At 44.5% G+C, this 17,123-nt stretch overlaps 1 protein-coding gene across 1 annotated transcript in view; it reads left to right on the top strand.

Annotated features, from left to right (window-relative positions):
- The first annotated feature begins 3,376 nt into the window (after positions 1–3,376).
- Positions 3,377–17,123, top strand: part of REL (REL proto-oncogene, NF-kB subunit) — a 28,996-nt gene continuing 15,249 nt past the window's right edge. Inside the window, exons 1-4 of the mRNA XM_036380647.2 lie at positions 3,377–3,441; positions 8,235–8,377; positions 10,955–11,103; positions 15,122–15,213. Coding sequence (XP_036236540.1) covers positions 3,435–3,441; positions 8,235–8,377; positions 10,955–11,103; positions 15,122–15,213 — 391 coding nt within the window. The 5' untranslated portion in view covers positions 3,377–3,434. The remainder of the gene's footprint in view (positions 3,442–8,234; positions 8,378–10,954; positions 11,104–15,121; positions 15,214–17,123) is intronic.

Raw genomic sequence — 17,123 nt, 5'->3', positions numbered from 1 at the left:
GGGGAATTCCGTCCTGCTTTTTGCAGAGATCTGCATATACCCAAAGCTATGACATGTTCTTCCACTTCGTGGCAGCTGCTGACGAGGTTTCTTGCCAGAGCTGTAGTGCAATCCTCTAGTTCACCTCACTCTCCCGGGATAATCCCCGGGCCAGGGATTCCGATGGCAGCAGAGCAGAGTTGCATACAGGCCAGTCAGGAATAGAGGAATATCCTCATGCTTGTACAACTTTGAGTAAGGCCTCTTCATTTGCTTAGGTTTTTGCCTTTTTCTTGGGAAAGCTTCTTGGTTTCCATAGAATGTTTTATAAAAACAGCTTTGCTGGTCTTAGACAAAAAGCTCCTTTTGTGCCACTGTTGTGCTTTTCCCTGGCCATTGGCTTATGGCTACTGCTAGAGAAAAACCATCAAGAAAACATCTCCTTTCCATGCTGTCCTTCCTCCAATCACTTTGTTCAGGATCCTCCTGAGCCAAATCTAGTCTCTGTGTATTCTGATGATGGGAGCGGATAGATTTTAACACAATTAAATTCTTCACATGGTTGGTTGTTTATCACAAATTGTTTTCACTTGAAGAAAGAGAGATAAAGCTTTTGGGATGCTATAAGTGCAATCCATTCATATTTTTTCTTTAGAATAATATCAAGGAGCAGTTTGTTCCACAGACCCTGCTGTGTATGTGAGATACCACCCCAATTTCAAATGTGCAATCTTAAGGATTATCTTTGAGTAGCCTGTTCCTGCAAGCCCTAAGAGGTAGAGTTCAAAAGAGCTGGGGAAAAGTAGGGAATGTTTACTATGTTTTAGTAATAACACAGTATTTGTATTGCCTGGAATACTGCCCTTAATTTCACATCAGTTTGGATTGTGTGCCCTACACTAACACTTTCCTTCTGAAGAAATCAGGGGATACTTCTGTTCTGAGCCACAGTCTCCCTGGTCTGTGTTTACTCAGTAGTGTCATAGCTGGAAACCAGGTATATAAACTGTATTTAGGGAAGCAACTAAATTCATTCCTTCTGAGATGTCAGAGTTTTTACTATCAGAGATTTGGAAAACCAGCCTGAAGATAAGTAAGGGAAAGTGTTTAGTTTAACTTTACATCTAAACTCAAAACTCACATCTACAGCTTCAGCTATCCCACAGGAGTTGCACCCCTTTCCTTTTAAAAATCCTGTCCAGCTCACTCCTGTGATCTGCAGGGATGCCCTCAAATTGGGAGCATTTCTCTGGCTGTTCAGCCCTGTGAATAAAGATTTGTACAAAACTTCCCCCAGCAGGTGATCAATATAAAAACTGAAGTATCTTCTAACACAAGGTGTTGATGAGCTGATTGTTTGGATGGGGCTTTTAGCACAGAGAATTCAGGTTGTGCACTTCTCCAATTTGCTGCCTTTGTTGTAGAGCAGAGCAATTTTATTTGTAGTCTCTTTGTCAGTTTGTGCTTTGTGGTCACATATGCTTGTGTAGGTAAAGTCTGAGTTTGATTTAAAATATTAGACCTGCTTTATTGTACATTATCAATCATAGGGAATCCAAGAAATCCCTGAAGATGTAAAAATTTAGTCTGAATATCTTACACTTCTAGGGCATTGTTGGTTTATATATTTTGTGCTGTTTTGTTTTGGCTTTTTTGTGGGAAAGAAAATAAGAAATTACATTCTTCTGGCAAGAAACTAACCCACAGCAATAGAATTATTTTATTATAACATCTGAGTAGTGTAGTTTTTCTTCTCTTCAATCATCTAAGGCTAATGTCACAGACATTTTGATTATCCTCTGTTCTCCCTAGGATTCTTCTACTCCAATTTCAGTTATAAGTTTGACAGGGGTGCAACAATCCTACCATGTGACAAACCATGAATCTTTAATAAAGAAAATTTTGCTTGTGGGGTGGAGAAAGATAATTTTTGTTTATAGGAAATATGAGGATAGTTGAGCCAAAACTAAGGTTATAAAGAAAAGTCCTGTTGAGATGGAGTACAGAGCAGGAAGAATAATAAGCATTTGGCAGCCTCTCTGCTTAGTTACATGGATTGGTGTATGAATTTGGAGATTATAGAACAGCATTTTCAGCTGTGCTTCATTTCTAACCTTAGGTTTAGAAATAGGATAGTGGGGAAAAAAGCAAAAATCTATCGGTTTTATACATCACTTGAGTGTTCTTTCAGGCTTTTCTTGTTGTTTTATTAATCTTTCTTTTTCAGGGATACTAATTGATTTAACTAATAAACGGGACAGTTTATTCCACTCCCAGATTAAAGATTTAAGAAAAAAAATCAAATTTTATTGTTAACTAAGCAGTCTGACACCACAGCTAGGTGTGGCCTTCCTGTTCCCTTTGTGTTCCTCTTTTTTCAGGTGTTTTTTAATTTGCCCCCAGATTTGTTTGTTTGTTACTGACCTCTCCACCTGCTCCAAACATGGGGCTGTTCCCAGTGCGCAGCTCCTTGGCTTCCCCTCGCTGTGTGGGGGCCAAGCTGTGAGATGCAGGATCTGGGATGCTCCGAAGGTTTGGTAGATTTAGAGTGGATCATTGTGACTGATTGGGCTTGTTGGTGATTATTTCTTACCTTACCTGCAGTCTTGGTCTGTCCCTAGTACATACAGCTTACTTATTGAATCAGAGGGGGCTGGAAGGGGGCATTCAAAGCCTGTCTCATTCCGACCCCCTGCTTTGGGCAGGAACATTTTCCCCTAAACCAGGCTGCCCCAAGCCCCATCCAGCCTGGTCCGGAGCACTTCCAAGGATGGGGCATCCCCAGTTTCTCTGGCTAGGCTTGTTCCACTGCCTCACCACCCTCACAGTAAAGAATTCCTTATCAGTATCTAACGTAACCCTGCCCTCTGCCAGTTTAAAGCCATTCCTCCTTGCCCTGTCGCTACCGGCCTTGGTAAAGGCTATCCATGTCCGTCTTATAAACCCCATGGGGGGGCTTGGGTAGGCGCTGGAAGGTTTCAGTACAGTCTTGCCTGGAGCTTTCCCTTCCCTGGCTGACCACCGGGCTCCGTGCGACCGAGAAAAAGATGGATAAGGAGAGCGCTTGGTCTGGCGGCGGTGTCGGGGCGATGCCCTCGGAACGAAACAGCTCTCGCTATACCTGCCCTGCACTGGAGCCAGAGCAGCCGAACTTTTCCTTCGTACTTCTGGCTGCCGGGCAGGGCAGGACCGGAGCACGGCCTTGTGCCTGCTCTCCTCGCGGAGCTCCGTCCCGGAGCGGGTTCCGCGGGGATCGATTCCCCGGTGCCCGCCGGCGCGGGGCGGGGCGAGGGGCGGCCCCGCAGCCCAGCGCGCACGTCCGCCCGCCCGCCCCACGGGAAATTCCCCCTGAAAAGGGCGGCGAGCCCGGCAGCCGCGGCCGTGCGAGTGTCCCTGCGAGGTGTGCGGGCCCGGGCCGGAGCCCCGCGGCGAGAGGCCGGAGCGGAGCTGTCAGCATGGCCGGTGAGCAGCGGCGGGGCCGGGCTGGGCTGGGCGAGGGGCTCCGAGCGCTGCCCGCCCTCGCTGGTGGCGGCGGGTGTTGACTCTGCGAGGCCGGACCGGCGTTTCGGATGAGGTCTTGCGAGGCTGTTCCGTTTCAAATGGATCTTTTAGGTCTTAAAGTTGTGCGGCGGGAGCGTTTAGGTGTTAAATAAGCGCGCGGGTCCCTGTCTGGGACGGAGACAACAGGCTGGAGGTTGGGTCGTGATCATCAGGATCCCGCTCACATCAGAACTAGGCTGTGAGAATGCAAATGAATGAGAAATAGTGATTGCACAAATGGAAAGTAACGCAGATAAGGGATCGTGCTCTGAATAATTGCAACAAAATGCACAATTAAGTTTCTAGAGGCTAAATTAAACCGAGTTTGTCATCGTTTCGGGAGGCGTCTCTCTAGTATCTTTCTTAGGGTTAAAATAAAAACCCCTAAATTTGAAACTTGGCTATACTAATTAAAATAGTATTTCTAGGCAAAGCTGCTTTTCAGAACATGAGTGTGTGTTCTGTTCCCACTTAGCAAGGTATGAACTTTCACTCCTGATAAATGTATAGGTGTGCTAACTATCAACGCGGAGAGGAAACAGCCGGGCTTGTGCTTTAAACGTTCGTATTTTAAAGTCGCGACAATGAAGCAGGAGAGAGCAGTTTCGGGTTGTTTTTTTTCTTCGTGTCTTTATGTATTTTCAGTGTAATTAGGAACCAGATAAGGAATTTTTTCAGCGGGGGAAGTTTATAACTTCCTGGTACTAGCTAGCTTTTGTCTTTTTTTTTTTTTTTTCCTTTTCGTTGCCGTTTTGTAATGTAACACGATAGTAAAGAGGAAGTTCACGAGCGTTGTTTGGTCTGTGTTAGAATTTGTGCAGTTTATAGAGCCGTAGGTAGATTACTGCTTTTAAAAATCAAATCGTGTTACGTTTCCAGTTGCTTTTGCTTAAATTGGGTGGGGTGTGCTGTGACAAAGCTTTGCCACCCTCCCGCTTTGCCTGAAGTGTTGCAGAAGGTTACAAGTGGATAGATTCTTGCTTTTTAGAAATGACAGACTTCGTGCCACCAGGGATTTGTTCAGAGCGGTGACATCAGAGTTCAAGAGCGACGCTTCTCCCATCTGTGTCTCAGTGCGGGCACCTAGGGCTGGAGGGTTTCTGGTGATACTTTCACATCTTCCACAAATACCCACAGCTGCTCTGCTTTCACACGCAGGTGTTGATGGAGAGTCTGTTCGCTCTTGGCCCTGCAAGAAAATGACAAATTGGGCAGTTCCTCCAGAGCCTGCTTGCTTGGAGCAAAGGGATGAGACAGAACCCTTGATCGGGTTGTCACTTTGCTTGGTGGCAGTGTGTCACACTTCCTCCCTCGTGGCACAGGCTTTGTTAAACTTCAAACTCTCACAGGTTTCTTGTCATGGAGAGGTCTGATTGAAGTCTGTTCCGAGTTTTAGGGATTGTCCTTTTGTTCCTCTTTGTATTGCTCAAAATGTGAGAATAAAACACCCTTCAGTTCTTGAATGAGCATAACTGGCTGAACTCTCACAGCTGTCACTGCTTCTACCTCTTGTCCTTGCTGAACTCTTGGAGCTGTCATTGCTTTTGCCTCTTTTCCTTGCATATGTAATTGGGACACTTGATCTCCTATATTCTCTTTAAAATTATTCAGTGTTGTATTCAGGGAAGGAAGGGGAAAAAGCAATTCAATAACAACAAGAATGACAGGCAGGTTATAATGTGCAGCACAATGTTTCTATTGCTAGCATGTGTATAGGCAATTAGAATTAATTACAATGACAAATTAAACTCTTAAGAATTTAGATGAAGGATTAGCTAGATTTTTTTTCTTTTCTTCCATTTCAAATGGTTTATGGAGTAGTTGTGGGCAGGCAGGTAATAAATAGGAATAGCTGTGTGTTTCTCCTCTAGAATTAGTGAGAGTTTGGGTTTTGGTGTATCTCACCTCTGTTTGACACACAAAGTGAGACCTGAGGAGGGCAGGTCTGTAGTGGCTGTGTGGGAGCTAACAGACCTCTGTGTATGTGTGAGAGCAGATTGTGACATAGTTAAGCTGTGCCACTTCCCAAGCACATTGCTGATTTACAGAAATAGGGAACACCGGACACTTGGCTGCAGAGTGCTGGTAATACCTGTCACTCTCACAAACACTTCTGTGTGTTTCCTCTCTGCACAAAACATGATGACACTGATAATCACAGCAGAGATGATAACGTGGTTCTTGAACAGAGAGAGAGGCAGCCAAGACAAAATGAAGTTTAATGTTTAATCTCTGGAGGCTGCTGCATCACCGAGCTTTACTTTCCCACAAACACACCTGCTGCTGAGCGGTGGGTTTACCTTCAATGACATTTGTTTCAGCCACAGCCCTATAAAGATCACTGAGCCCAGAGCCTTAAAATAAAGGGCTCTTGAGAGGTGAGAAAATAGCCCTCTCAAGCAGAGTGTTGCTAGAACGTGAAGGGAAATTGTTGGTTAAAGCAGCAAGAGTTAAAGACCTCAAGTGATTGCGCTCTTGTAGCGAGCGGCGAGGCTCTGGCTGGTTCTGACAAATACACAATGTCTGTGGGTGTCCTGCATGTCTGCTCAGCAGCTATGTAAGCATGAGAGTCTCCCAGATTAGGAGGCACTTTCCTGTAATGTGGTCATTTTAACTTGTAACACAGATTTTTAATTTAGTATATACGTGTCTGTATTTGTGTTGATCAGTGCAATAGCATTGAAGTAAGTTGAAGTGTGGAAGTTAAAATAGCCATACACAGAGGCATGAGCATGGTTTTGTGAGAAGCCCAGACTTCTGCTCTCTCTGAAACCAGCTGTACGTCATTTCTAGGCTTTTTTGTTATCAATGCCTGCCTTCCCCTTCCCTTTTGCTTGTTTTCCAGAAAGAGAAAATATGCAAAGCTCATCTGAAGGAGAGTTAGGTAAAGAGCTGGAAGTATCTAGAAAAGGGGCCATCCCCCTGAGGTACCTAGACTAGACTAGTGGCTGATGTGTATTTAATGTGACAGCTCATGGCTGGTGATCAGCAAGTTACTTAAAATCTACCTAATGGCAGGTGATCAGTTTAGAAACTGCTGCATTTTGAGTGACTGTTGGAAAGGTCTGTAAAGAGTCCTGAACCACAGTTCCCAAAGGTTCTGACCCCAAACACAGTCTCAAGTGGAAGTGCATTGTGCTTGTGAAGGTTTTGCAGAGGCTCCAGTTGTTCAAGACCATCCAAGAGCTGCTCTCACATGGTGGAGGATGCAGTTCCACCCCTGCTTGTAGGTGTGTGACAGATAAATGTGCATTCAGGTCAGACTGAGGTGATGTCTCACATGTTGTTCTTTCCATCCATCCCTTCTCTGCTGCTCTCAATTACTTTATCTCTTAGGTTATAATATTTTCCTACTTTGGGTATGAACTGCTGCAGCACTGGAAATCTTTTGCGATCAACAAATCCCAGGCATGAAGTTCAAGCTTTGTGTTGGCAGAGGTGCCTAAACCATTGTAGGTGCACAAAAGAGAAGCCTTTATTATGGAGTTAGGGTTGGAATCCACCTCTTTGCCAAAACCTGTGTGCTGTAGATTCACAGGCAGCACAGACCTTGGGCAAAAGGAAGTAGGGGTTCTTTTACCCTTTCAGCACTTTCAATATATTTAATAACTGTTTTGCTTATTATGTTGAAGTCCAAGCACTTTTTTTTCAGTGCTGTGCCACAGAATATTGTCTGTCCTGTTTGTTTGTGATGCTCAGCCTTGCTTGAGGAGGATGCTATTATATGAAGATGACAGAGAGCTCAGTAGACATTTCCATAAGCTACGTTCTTCTGATTGTGTAGCACTGTGATGATTCAGCTTCAACAATATTTACTTAGCCTCTTTTGTTTGTTTTTCACATGCCATCCCACTGTTGTCACTCTTTGATTGACTGTCCTGTTTGATGTTCTCAGTGAGATATACGAAATAGCTTGTTGCTGTCTGGCAATAAAACATCACTTGAGAAGTACTTAGGCTCTTGCTAAGTTAATGTCTTTCTAACCCCCCCCCCTCTAATTTAAGAGTTCTGCTGTCTCTTATTCTCAGCTATCACTCTGTGTTTCCTGAAAACCTCCCTTCTGACAGCTGCCCAATAGCTTTTCTGAGGTTTCATTGTCTGGGGAGATACTGCAACTGGAAACCAGCCCCATGGGAGATGGGCAGCTCAAAATGAAGAGTTCAATACGAGCAGTCAGGTATTTTTTTGAGCTCACAGTGATAGTATTCCACCCAGTAGGAGCGTGGGGGTTTTTTGCATAATTTGAATAGTTTCTGCTGCACTGTGATAGGACCTAAATCAGTGGGTTCTGAGCAAACATCTTCCCTTTCAGAGGATGCTTAAGAGAACACAGCAGTTGACAGTACCAGTGCTTGGAGACAACAGCCATACCTAAAACTGTATTATTCCTAAAAATGTTGGATAATGATTTGAGAAATCCCAAATAATGATTTGGCTTTTGTTGTATAAAACCTTCTTTAATCAGACACATCTTCTACAATGGTTAAAAGAAGCTAAGTTCTAGAGGAGATGGAGAGAAGGGTGTCTTTTTTTGCTAATTACTTCCACCTTCAACATGTTCATGTACCTAAAAATAAAGAGTGGATTTCCTGAAAGGGTAGACCAAGTGGAAAGATGGTAATGTAAATCAAAAGCCTAGAAATTCTAATTCTTGCATCTTCTGCTGCTTTTTAAGCTCTACTGTGTCCTAACATTGAAAATATTTTATTTTGAAGGTGGCCCTGAGCCCTACATTGAAATATTTGAGCAACCCAGGCAAAGGGGCATGCGTTTCAGATACAAATGTGAGGGAAGATCAGCAGGCAGCATTCCAGGAGAACACAGTACTGAGAACAACAAGACCTTCCCTTCCATCCAGGTAAATACTGCTTTTATCCAGGAATTACCAGTGCCCGTGGTGCTCGTAGCAATGTGTTGGACTCTGCACTGTAAATACAATGCTTTTCATCTCTCTTTCTGGGATTCTTTCCTTGGCATGCAAATGGAGCTGCAGCAGAGTGGGAAAAGAGTTACTTGCTCCTGGTCACGAAAAGATTTGGTTTCCAGAAGGAGGAGAAGGTGCAGAGGTGGTTTACAAAGTGCTGCTAGAGGGGCCGCAGTGAAGACTCCAGGGCTGGGAGCCATTCATTAGCAGCTTTCTCTGTGTGCACGTCTGCTCTGCTTCCTTACTTGGGTGACGTGGGTTTGGTTTTAAGGTTTGGACTGCAGCACGAATTTTGGGAGAGAGTTGAAGGAATTTGCCTACAAAATGCGGAAAGGCTTTGAAACGTTGCTGGGCACAACATGAAAGAAGGCGCTCTGTACGAGCAAACAATCGCCCATGATGGGGAGAATGGGCTCTGCAAAAGACACCAGCCTGAAGTGTGTGAAGTCAGAACTTAAAAATGAGCTCAGAACGGGGAACTGAGTCCTCAGAGCATCTGTAGGGATGATGAGTGGGGTGGTTGCACCACGGATGGGTTGGGAATCCAGAATGGAGGGATTCAGAGGAGCCCTGAGAGCTGTGACCAAAGCAGGGACAAAGACAGAGACAGCAGAGCTGGAATGGAACCACTTGGACAGTAGCTTTCATAGGCTGGACAAAGGAGACCCTAGACAGGTAGGGTAAGAGAAGAGAATTTCTCACCTCCTTTCTGATGTTTAAGTTTGTCAGCTGAGGTTAGAGGGAAAAGCTCAAATTTAAATGGGAAGATCACTTGCCATCTTCCTGTCCAGGAAGAGAGGCTGTGTACCTGTGTTTGCAGAGTGTGCCAGCATAAAAACACCAATGGGGAGCCCAAAATGGAGTCTCTGGAATCACAGCAGGACATTAACAGATAGAGAGGATGTGAAATGTGAGAAATATGAGAAGTTTTATGCTGAGGCAAAAAAAGCTCTTTAAGAGGGAGGGTTTGAGAAGGAGAGTGTTGGCAGTCATGTGTTGAGCAGCAGAGTGAGTCTCTATTGCATAAAGGCAGCTGTGGAAGCTGGTCCAGCCCTGGAGCCAGAATTAGTGAGGGAAGAAGCAAAGAAGGGTTCCCTTTGACTATCACAGTGCCAGATTTGGTTAGGGAATGCAGGAAATGGAGATGGTGCCAGACTCATTTTTTCAGCACTCTGCCAATTGAACAAGGAACTGTGTGGGCTGTTGGCAAGAGTAGAGGCTTGCACAGACTCTCAGCCCCAGTCTGTGTCAGGGCACAAGCTGAATGGGCTGAATCAAGCCTTAATTCTTCTTTTCTTGCACTGTGCTGCACATGAAGGCCAGGCAGAACCCAGAGGGGAGGTGGGACAGGGTATGTGACCATGCAAGCCTGGCCAAGTTTGTTCTTTTGAAAGGTGACTATTGATGACAGAGCTGATTGTGCTGATAGCAGGTGATTTCTAGGTGAATTCCTGCCTCCCTGGAGCCCGTGGGAGGCTTTAGTGCTGATTGGGTTCCAGGGGAGTGCCCTCTAGAGATGGAAACGTGAAGAGAGGGGCCAGGAAGAGATGAAGTTTCATGGTGTGGTTATGAAGATGAACATCAAGGGGGAACAGGAGAACCAAAAGCAGCTAGATCAGGCTTCACATTCTTGGGGCTGGGTGTAAAGTGAGGGAGAAATGATGTTATGGTTGAAGAAAGTAAAGGAGCTGTGGAAGTATCATTTTAAGGGTAAAAAGTTACAGTGGCTTGTGTGAAGACTGAATGGAGCCAAACTGGAGATGGATGCAAGCAGATGATGACAGGTAAAAGAGCACAGTTCAAATTAAAGATTTGAAGTGTTGACTAAAAAGGATACATGGTGGATCTTTGGAGTCTCAGGAAGAAGAAGGGAGGGGAAGGAGAGGGACTGTTACTTACAGGGCAGGGGAAGTGGAGGAGGAAAGCTCACCTCTGCACAAATATGTGCCTGAGTAAGTCTTGTATTTGCTTTCAAGCTTTTATGTGTCAAACAATTTAGGCCAAACTATTTTTCCTCCTTTTTTGTTTTTCCTTTTACACTCCCTCACACTCGGTGACTTCACTGGTAGACATCAGCTTGAGGTTGCTTTCATGCACCTGAGAAAGGAGCATTGAATTGGCTGATGACTGCTGTGAGAGCTCTGGTAGGAACTTGAGACTTTGGTACTGCCCTGAGTGTAAGATTGACTACTCATCTGAGAATTAGTTGGGAAAAACCCAACAACTTCAGAGGGGATTGTGTCATGTTTGTCATGTTATCCTGTATCTGCTAAGATCCTCTTTCACTACTTAGTGTTCCATGCACAGGTGTTATCCTCATCCCTGATGCTTTATGAGTTTTTTTCCTAAAGTCTTTGGAGGTAGACTTGTTCTTCAGGCAACATTTCTGTATGGTCACATGCATAGCTCCTGTGTTTCTTCCACAGAGCATTTCAGGATAAAATTGATTTTCTGTAACAGATGAGGGCCGACACCTAAAACCTTGAAAACACCCCACATTTTTTTTTGTAGATTCTGAACTATTTTGGAAAAATCAAAATAAGAACTACGCTGGTAACGAAGAATGAGCCCTACAAGCCACACCCCCATGATCTGGTTGGAAAAGACTGCAGAGATGGCTACTACGAAGCTGAGTTCGGGCCGGAACGGCGAGTCCTGTCGTGAGTAATGGTGTTGCTTGGGAGTTTGATTAATTGTGCAAGTGATTTGCTAATCTTGTGTTTTAAAACTCATATTAATGATTAAAAGAGCAATTACAATGCTGTCTTTGCTGTAGTTTACTAATCCATCCTGGGGAACTTCCCCTGGAAGTATTTCCTTCTCTTTTTGATATTACACGTGTACTTTTTCTTTCCTGTCACCCTCTTCTTTCCTTCAGCCATTCTCCCAATGTCTGTCTTCTTTTCCTTTCTCCCACTTACTTTTTTTAGCCTTGTTTATTAATACATCTTAATCTTGAGCATGACTCTTTCCTACATGTAAAAATGATGAGTAATAGAAAGGGTAACAGCATGAGAATTTGTACTTCGTGGTGATGAGGGAAGTTCACACCTTCCATGGAAATTATATTTGGACTTTCTGGAGAAAGTTTGTAGTGGCTGAGTATCATGTAACCTAGAAGACAGTGATTGTGACACATCTGGAAATGTTAGTAGCTGTCACTGTTGTTGCTTGTTGTTTGGGTTGGGGTTTTTTGACTGAAGATACAGATTCTGCTCGGGCCCAGCTCTGAAGAGTAAGTGTGCCAGGGAAGGATCTGCTTGTGGATGCAGAGAGGAAAACTCAGGATGTGTACAAGACATTCCTCTGTGCTGTTAAGAATATCTCAAATACAGTTGTATTTGATGGTGTTTCCTCCAAGTTTACCAAGTCTCATGTAACAAAATAAAAGCAGAATAAGCTGCAGCAAACATGGAGTGATTATTGCTGGAGAGGAATTTAGAACTGGCAAGCTGTTTGTGGTTCACAGTTTGCAATGTAGGAAATATGGAAGTAGGCTATTGCTTTGGGGTAAGCATAACTGAGCTGGGAAGAAAATCAGGTGAATATTTCAGTGTATAAGTAGCTCTTACACACAGCTCTCAGGCCAATGGGATTCTGTTGGTGTTGGTGAAATTACTCCATGCTTACGTGGGTTTAGTCAGTAGGACACTATTAAAGGAGAGAGCTGAAGACACATTTGTTTTGAAGGTGGTGATTTATTTCACTGATGGTGAAATAAACAGTGGAGATGCTTCTTCAGCATCCAGCCCAGGCTCAAGGGATCAGGGATGGCATCAGCATCCAGCCCAGGCTCAAGGGATCAGGGATGGCATCAGCATCCAGCCCAGGCTCAAGGGATCAGGGATGGCATCAGCATCCAGCCCAGGCTCAAGGGATCAGAGATGTGCTGCAGTGTGTTCTGGTGGCACAGAGCACCCTGACTTGCAAACATCCTAAACTCCAGCAGGACCTTGCATCTTCCTCTGGCCATCCATTCACCAGCTTCCCCTTGGTCTTCTCAGATCAAGCTTCCTCAGCCAAGGTCAAAGGAAGTCTGCTGTTCTGGCCCATCCCACTTCCTCCCCGCAGCTCTGTGCCTGCTGATCCAAAGCAGAAAAGCCTGATTGCTTAATGCCTTTTCTGGCCCTGTGTTCCCATCACTGAGTGCAGGCAGACCCTGAGGATTGCTTCTCCTCTTGGCATTTGGTTGCACAGGGTTCAGTGTGGAGGCACAGGCAAGCCTTGTAGAGGGGCCATTGCAGGATGTCATGCCAAGAAGCACTGGGATGCTCTGCAAATATTTATTTGCAGATTGTGATTTCATCTCCATTATATGTTTGCATCAAATCCTGCCCTTTGGCATAGTGCCATTCCTCTGTTTCACTTCTAGCACTGGTGCTTGTTTGCTCCATCCATGAATTCTTCTCAATATTTTTAGGATATGAGCCTGTCAGTTACCTACAGAATAGTAAGTGGGCTGCTTTCATGTTATTGATAATTGAAACTGTGAGCTTTGTGTTTGACATTGGAGGTCCTGATGGGAGGAGGCTCGACACATTCCCTTTGAAATGTTTCCAGCATCGGTACACTCATTTTTTTTAACAAATCATTGGTTGCTTTAAGATGAAAGAACAGTATGATCCATAATTGGATCTGGATGTTTAAAGTCATTTTCCTTTTTGTGGCTGGTGACTCAACCTTCACATTCTTCTCTTCATGTCCGTGTTGGAGAAAAGCCTCATCCAGTATTAGTGAGCAGGAGATGTCCTCTGTCAATAGTGTTTCTGGCTCTTTACTCTTGCTGAGCATCCCAAATTGAGCAAAAAATCCTTTTTTTTTTCTCCCCCTCAGTGGAAGTGGAATTATTAATCACAGATTTTGGGCTGCTCTGAGTAATTACTCTGCTTTCTGCTGTTCAAAGGTCCCCATGTTTTAAAGTTCCCAAGCATTTTGTTCTGCCTGTGGTATAATGATCTTTGTACTGCTGCCCAAACTTGATCAGAGCCCTCCCTGGCCGAGACATCAAGGCAAGGCTATGAAAGTCAGAGCTTGTGGGCTGCCTGTGTACTCAGATTTTTTACTTCCTAGTTTCTTCTCTCTGCAAGGATGATATCATAGTTTTCTTAGCTGTTTTTAATTTTTTTCTCTCTCTCTTCCTACTTCTCCCTCTCTCTTCTCGTTATCTCACTTGCTTCCTGTCAGCGCCCATCGATGTGAAACCCCAGAGCCCTGCTGGGGCTCTCAGCAGTTCCTCCTCTGCCCCAGCTCTGCCTAGGCATGGCTAAACACACACTTTCACTGTGACAGCACAGCCTTTGAAAGCTGACAATTGATAATAAATTGATAATCTGACAATTCTGGGCTGCTGAAAAGCCTCCTGTCCATGAGAGGCTTCCTTTGGGGGTATAATGAGGAACCTCCCCTGTTTGTGGACTTGGAGGTGTGCTTCAAACAATCTATGGAATACAGTGGGTGTTCTGATGGGGGGCAATGATGTGGGCTGTGATCCAGCCCTAAAGAAAGTACTTCTTCCAGGAGCAGGTGGAAATGGGATTGCTCATCAAGGTACAGTCCCAGGGTGAGTGTCAGTAGCCACCATAGGAAGGCAAAGCGCTTTAGTGAATGATGAGATGCTGCTGCGTCTTATTTTCCCCTAGGTTATGCCATGTTCAGTTTGCAAAGGAAGCCTGTGCCTTCCTCTGCTGAGCAGAGGTTCTGGAAGTGGAGCCTGAAGTGGAGGCTTTTATGTGTTTATTTAGTTGATGGCAGAGGGTTTGGGAACCTCTGAGCACAGCGTGTTGGGCACAGACAGGGGAGTTTAGGGAGATTAAACTTAACATCCTGCTAGGATAGAAGTGTACAAGCACTCTTGGCAGGAAAAAGGACTATCTTTAGGTGCAGTAAGATGCTCTTTTGCTGAAACAAAGAAGGTTTGTAGAGTTTCAAAGGAAGGGAAATGGCTGGGACTTCTGGAGAAAGATGCCTGGTAGAACCCATCTTCAGAGCTTATTATAACATCATGAAACACAGATTATTTCTCTTTTTTTTTTTCTTTTTTTTTTTTTTTAACTTCCTGCTTTACATCCACTCAGCTTTGATGATGTCATGGTTTTTCCATGTGGGAAAGAGTCAGCCTGCCTGGGACTCCCCCCACCTCCTGCATCAGGGTGACCTGCACTTTTATGCAAATCAGGAGGAGCAGAGCTCTTCAGAACTTTTCCATAACTATGTGAGATTTAAAAACTTGTTTTGACCTGTTTAAAAAAACCCCTTTATAATAGTGTTTAAGATTTACATTCCCTGATAAAAGCAGGAGAGTAAATCCTTTAACTAATGCAAATTACCAGGTTTATTGATTACAAAAATGATTGTCATTATAAATCACCCAAATTGAGTATCTTACTTTTTAATCACTGTAGGTTTACTGCAGAGTGATAAATTTTAATATAGAAATACATATTTTCAAGAATGTAAATGATTTAGAATTTCATTTTAGGATTTTTTTCCTTCTGTGTCTGCCCTTACTTTAGGAAAAACAGCATCTTTGCTCTTCAGGTCTTCTACACTCTTCTCAAAAGAAGCTTTTTTTCCATTTCTTACACTGGATGTTATCACACTAATTAACATGAATATTATATTTAATAGTCTACACTGAAGATGTTATTAGTTGCTGAAATCTGGCCACATATGCTTCAGTTTTCAGAACCTGGGCATTCAGTGTGTGAAGAAGAAAGACCTGAAGGAATCCATTTCTTTACGAATCTCAAAGAAAATTAACCCTTTCAATGGTGAGTGGAAATCAGCTGGTTCTCTTGGCAGGGTGATGGGGTTTTGTTTGTCCTGTCCTGCCTTTGCTTTTGGGTTGGAGCTTTATTTTCTTCTCCAAAAAAATCTCTTTCTGAGAAGCAGTCTTCCCCTTCTGTGTCCCTCCCAGTCTTTCTTCCCAGTCATCATGTGATGAATCTATTTGGATAGTTGCCCTTTTTCTTTTTATATTGAGTTTTTGTGATTCCCAGCAGCAGTCTGAGTTGCTGCTTGGACAGAAGGAATGGGATAGCAGCAGAAACCTTTCCTGGAAATGTCTACAAGTATCTTGGGAGTTGGATTTCCCCAGTTTTGGCAGTGATGAGAGTAAAAGACTGAATTAGCATAACTGCAACAACTTAAGCCAGTACAAATCTCACTTTCCACTTTCTCATCTCTTCTCTTGCTGTGTCTCTTGTGGCCAGGCCAGGGGGCTGATGGCCCCCTGGGAACTGCCCCTCACTTGATTTCACAGCATGGCATCTCAGAAACCCACAGCAGGATTGCAGTGTCAAGGCTGGGCTGGGCTGGGCAGGGCTTGGAGCAGCCCAGTCTGGTGGGAGGTGTCCCTGCCCATGGCAGGGCTTGGAACAAGATGATCTTTCAAGTCCCTTCCACCCCAAACCATCCTGTGATGCTGTGGTTGGGCTCGTCAAAGTCAGAGGCAGGGCCTGCTGCTGCAGAACCACACCTGTGAGGGGTTGCCCACAGGGTTTTGTTTGATGTGACTGATCTGTGGGCTGCTCTCAGGAGGAGTCATCCTGCTCTTCCCTCCATCCCTGCTCACACACTCCCACCACTTTCCTCACACCACCACACACAGGGGCTGCGTGGCCCCACAGCGAGTTGCTCCAGTGGAAAACCAAGTTGAAAGCAAAAAAATAAAAAAATGAGAGTGGTTTCCCTTCAGATCAACTTGTTAAACCAACTCCCCTCACAGCAATTTTACTGCCAAGTTCTCTGCACAGAGGGGGTGGGGAACACACTGCAAAATTTTTTGGCCAATTGCAGTGGGACCAGAATGCAGGCACAACTGAGGAAAATGAAATGATAAGCATAAATACCCCCAAATTATTAGTTAAGCAATGTCAGTGTAGTCATGTATTTCCCTAAGTGTATTTCCTTAAGCAGGAGCTTGGAGATTCTCCAGACACTTCAGTGGGCTTTCTAATACCCACAGAATTCTTGCTATATTCAGGTAAGATCCTTAATGGAGAGTTGAGAGCTGGATTTCTGGTGACTTTAAAAATACATGTCTCTGAATTGGGACAAAAAGAAGGATGCAGAATTTATCACAGAATAAGAAATGTCTTAAATATATTTTTCTTAATTTTAGAGCAGCTTTTTGGAATCAGACTGATGGCCCTGATGACCCATCTGAACAAATGCCCTAGTTAAGATTATGTATGCACACAGTATTTTGACAAGAGTTTAGTTCATCAGCACAATTTAAACACTTTAAGGGTTTGAATATGTTGCCTTTACTCAGCCAGCTCTACCTTGATTTCAAACAATAAAAGGGGAACTTTTCTTTAGGAGGAAGTAGATTTTTTACAGTTGTTGACACTTAACTCCACATCCACTAATAAATTTTGGGGGGATTACAGAAAGTTGAGCTCGGTAGCAGCCGGGCAGATCCTGGGCTGCTTCCCACCAGTCCAGCAGTGCAGGAGGCCACTTTGCTGCCCTGGCAGCAGGGGAGAGCCTGCCTGGGTGACACACAGGGCAGCAGCCTGCTCTGGGCAGGGGCTGTGCTGAGAAGGGGCCGCTGGCAATCCCCAGCTGCGTCACTGCCCTTCGGCGCATGTTAACGTGTCAGCACAAAGCACAGCCACTTGAGAGCGGCCTCCAGGGCAGTCCCACGCTGAGCAGAGCCTAGAAAGGCCTGGGACCA

Source organism: Molothrus ater, chromosome 3 (genome assembly GCF_012460135.2).
Source record: "Molothrus ater isolate BHLD 08-10-18 breed brown headed cowbird chromosome 3, BPBGC_Mater_1.1, whole genome shotgun sequence".
Taxonomy (NCBI): domain Eukaryota; kingdom Metazoa; phylum Chordata; class Aves; order Passeriformes; family Icteridae; genus Molothrus; species Molothrus ater.
Note: the sequence above shows the minus strand (reverse complement) of the source record. Positions and strands in the feature narration are given on the sequence as shown.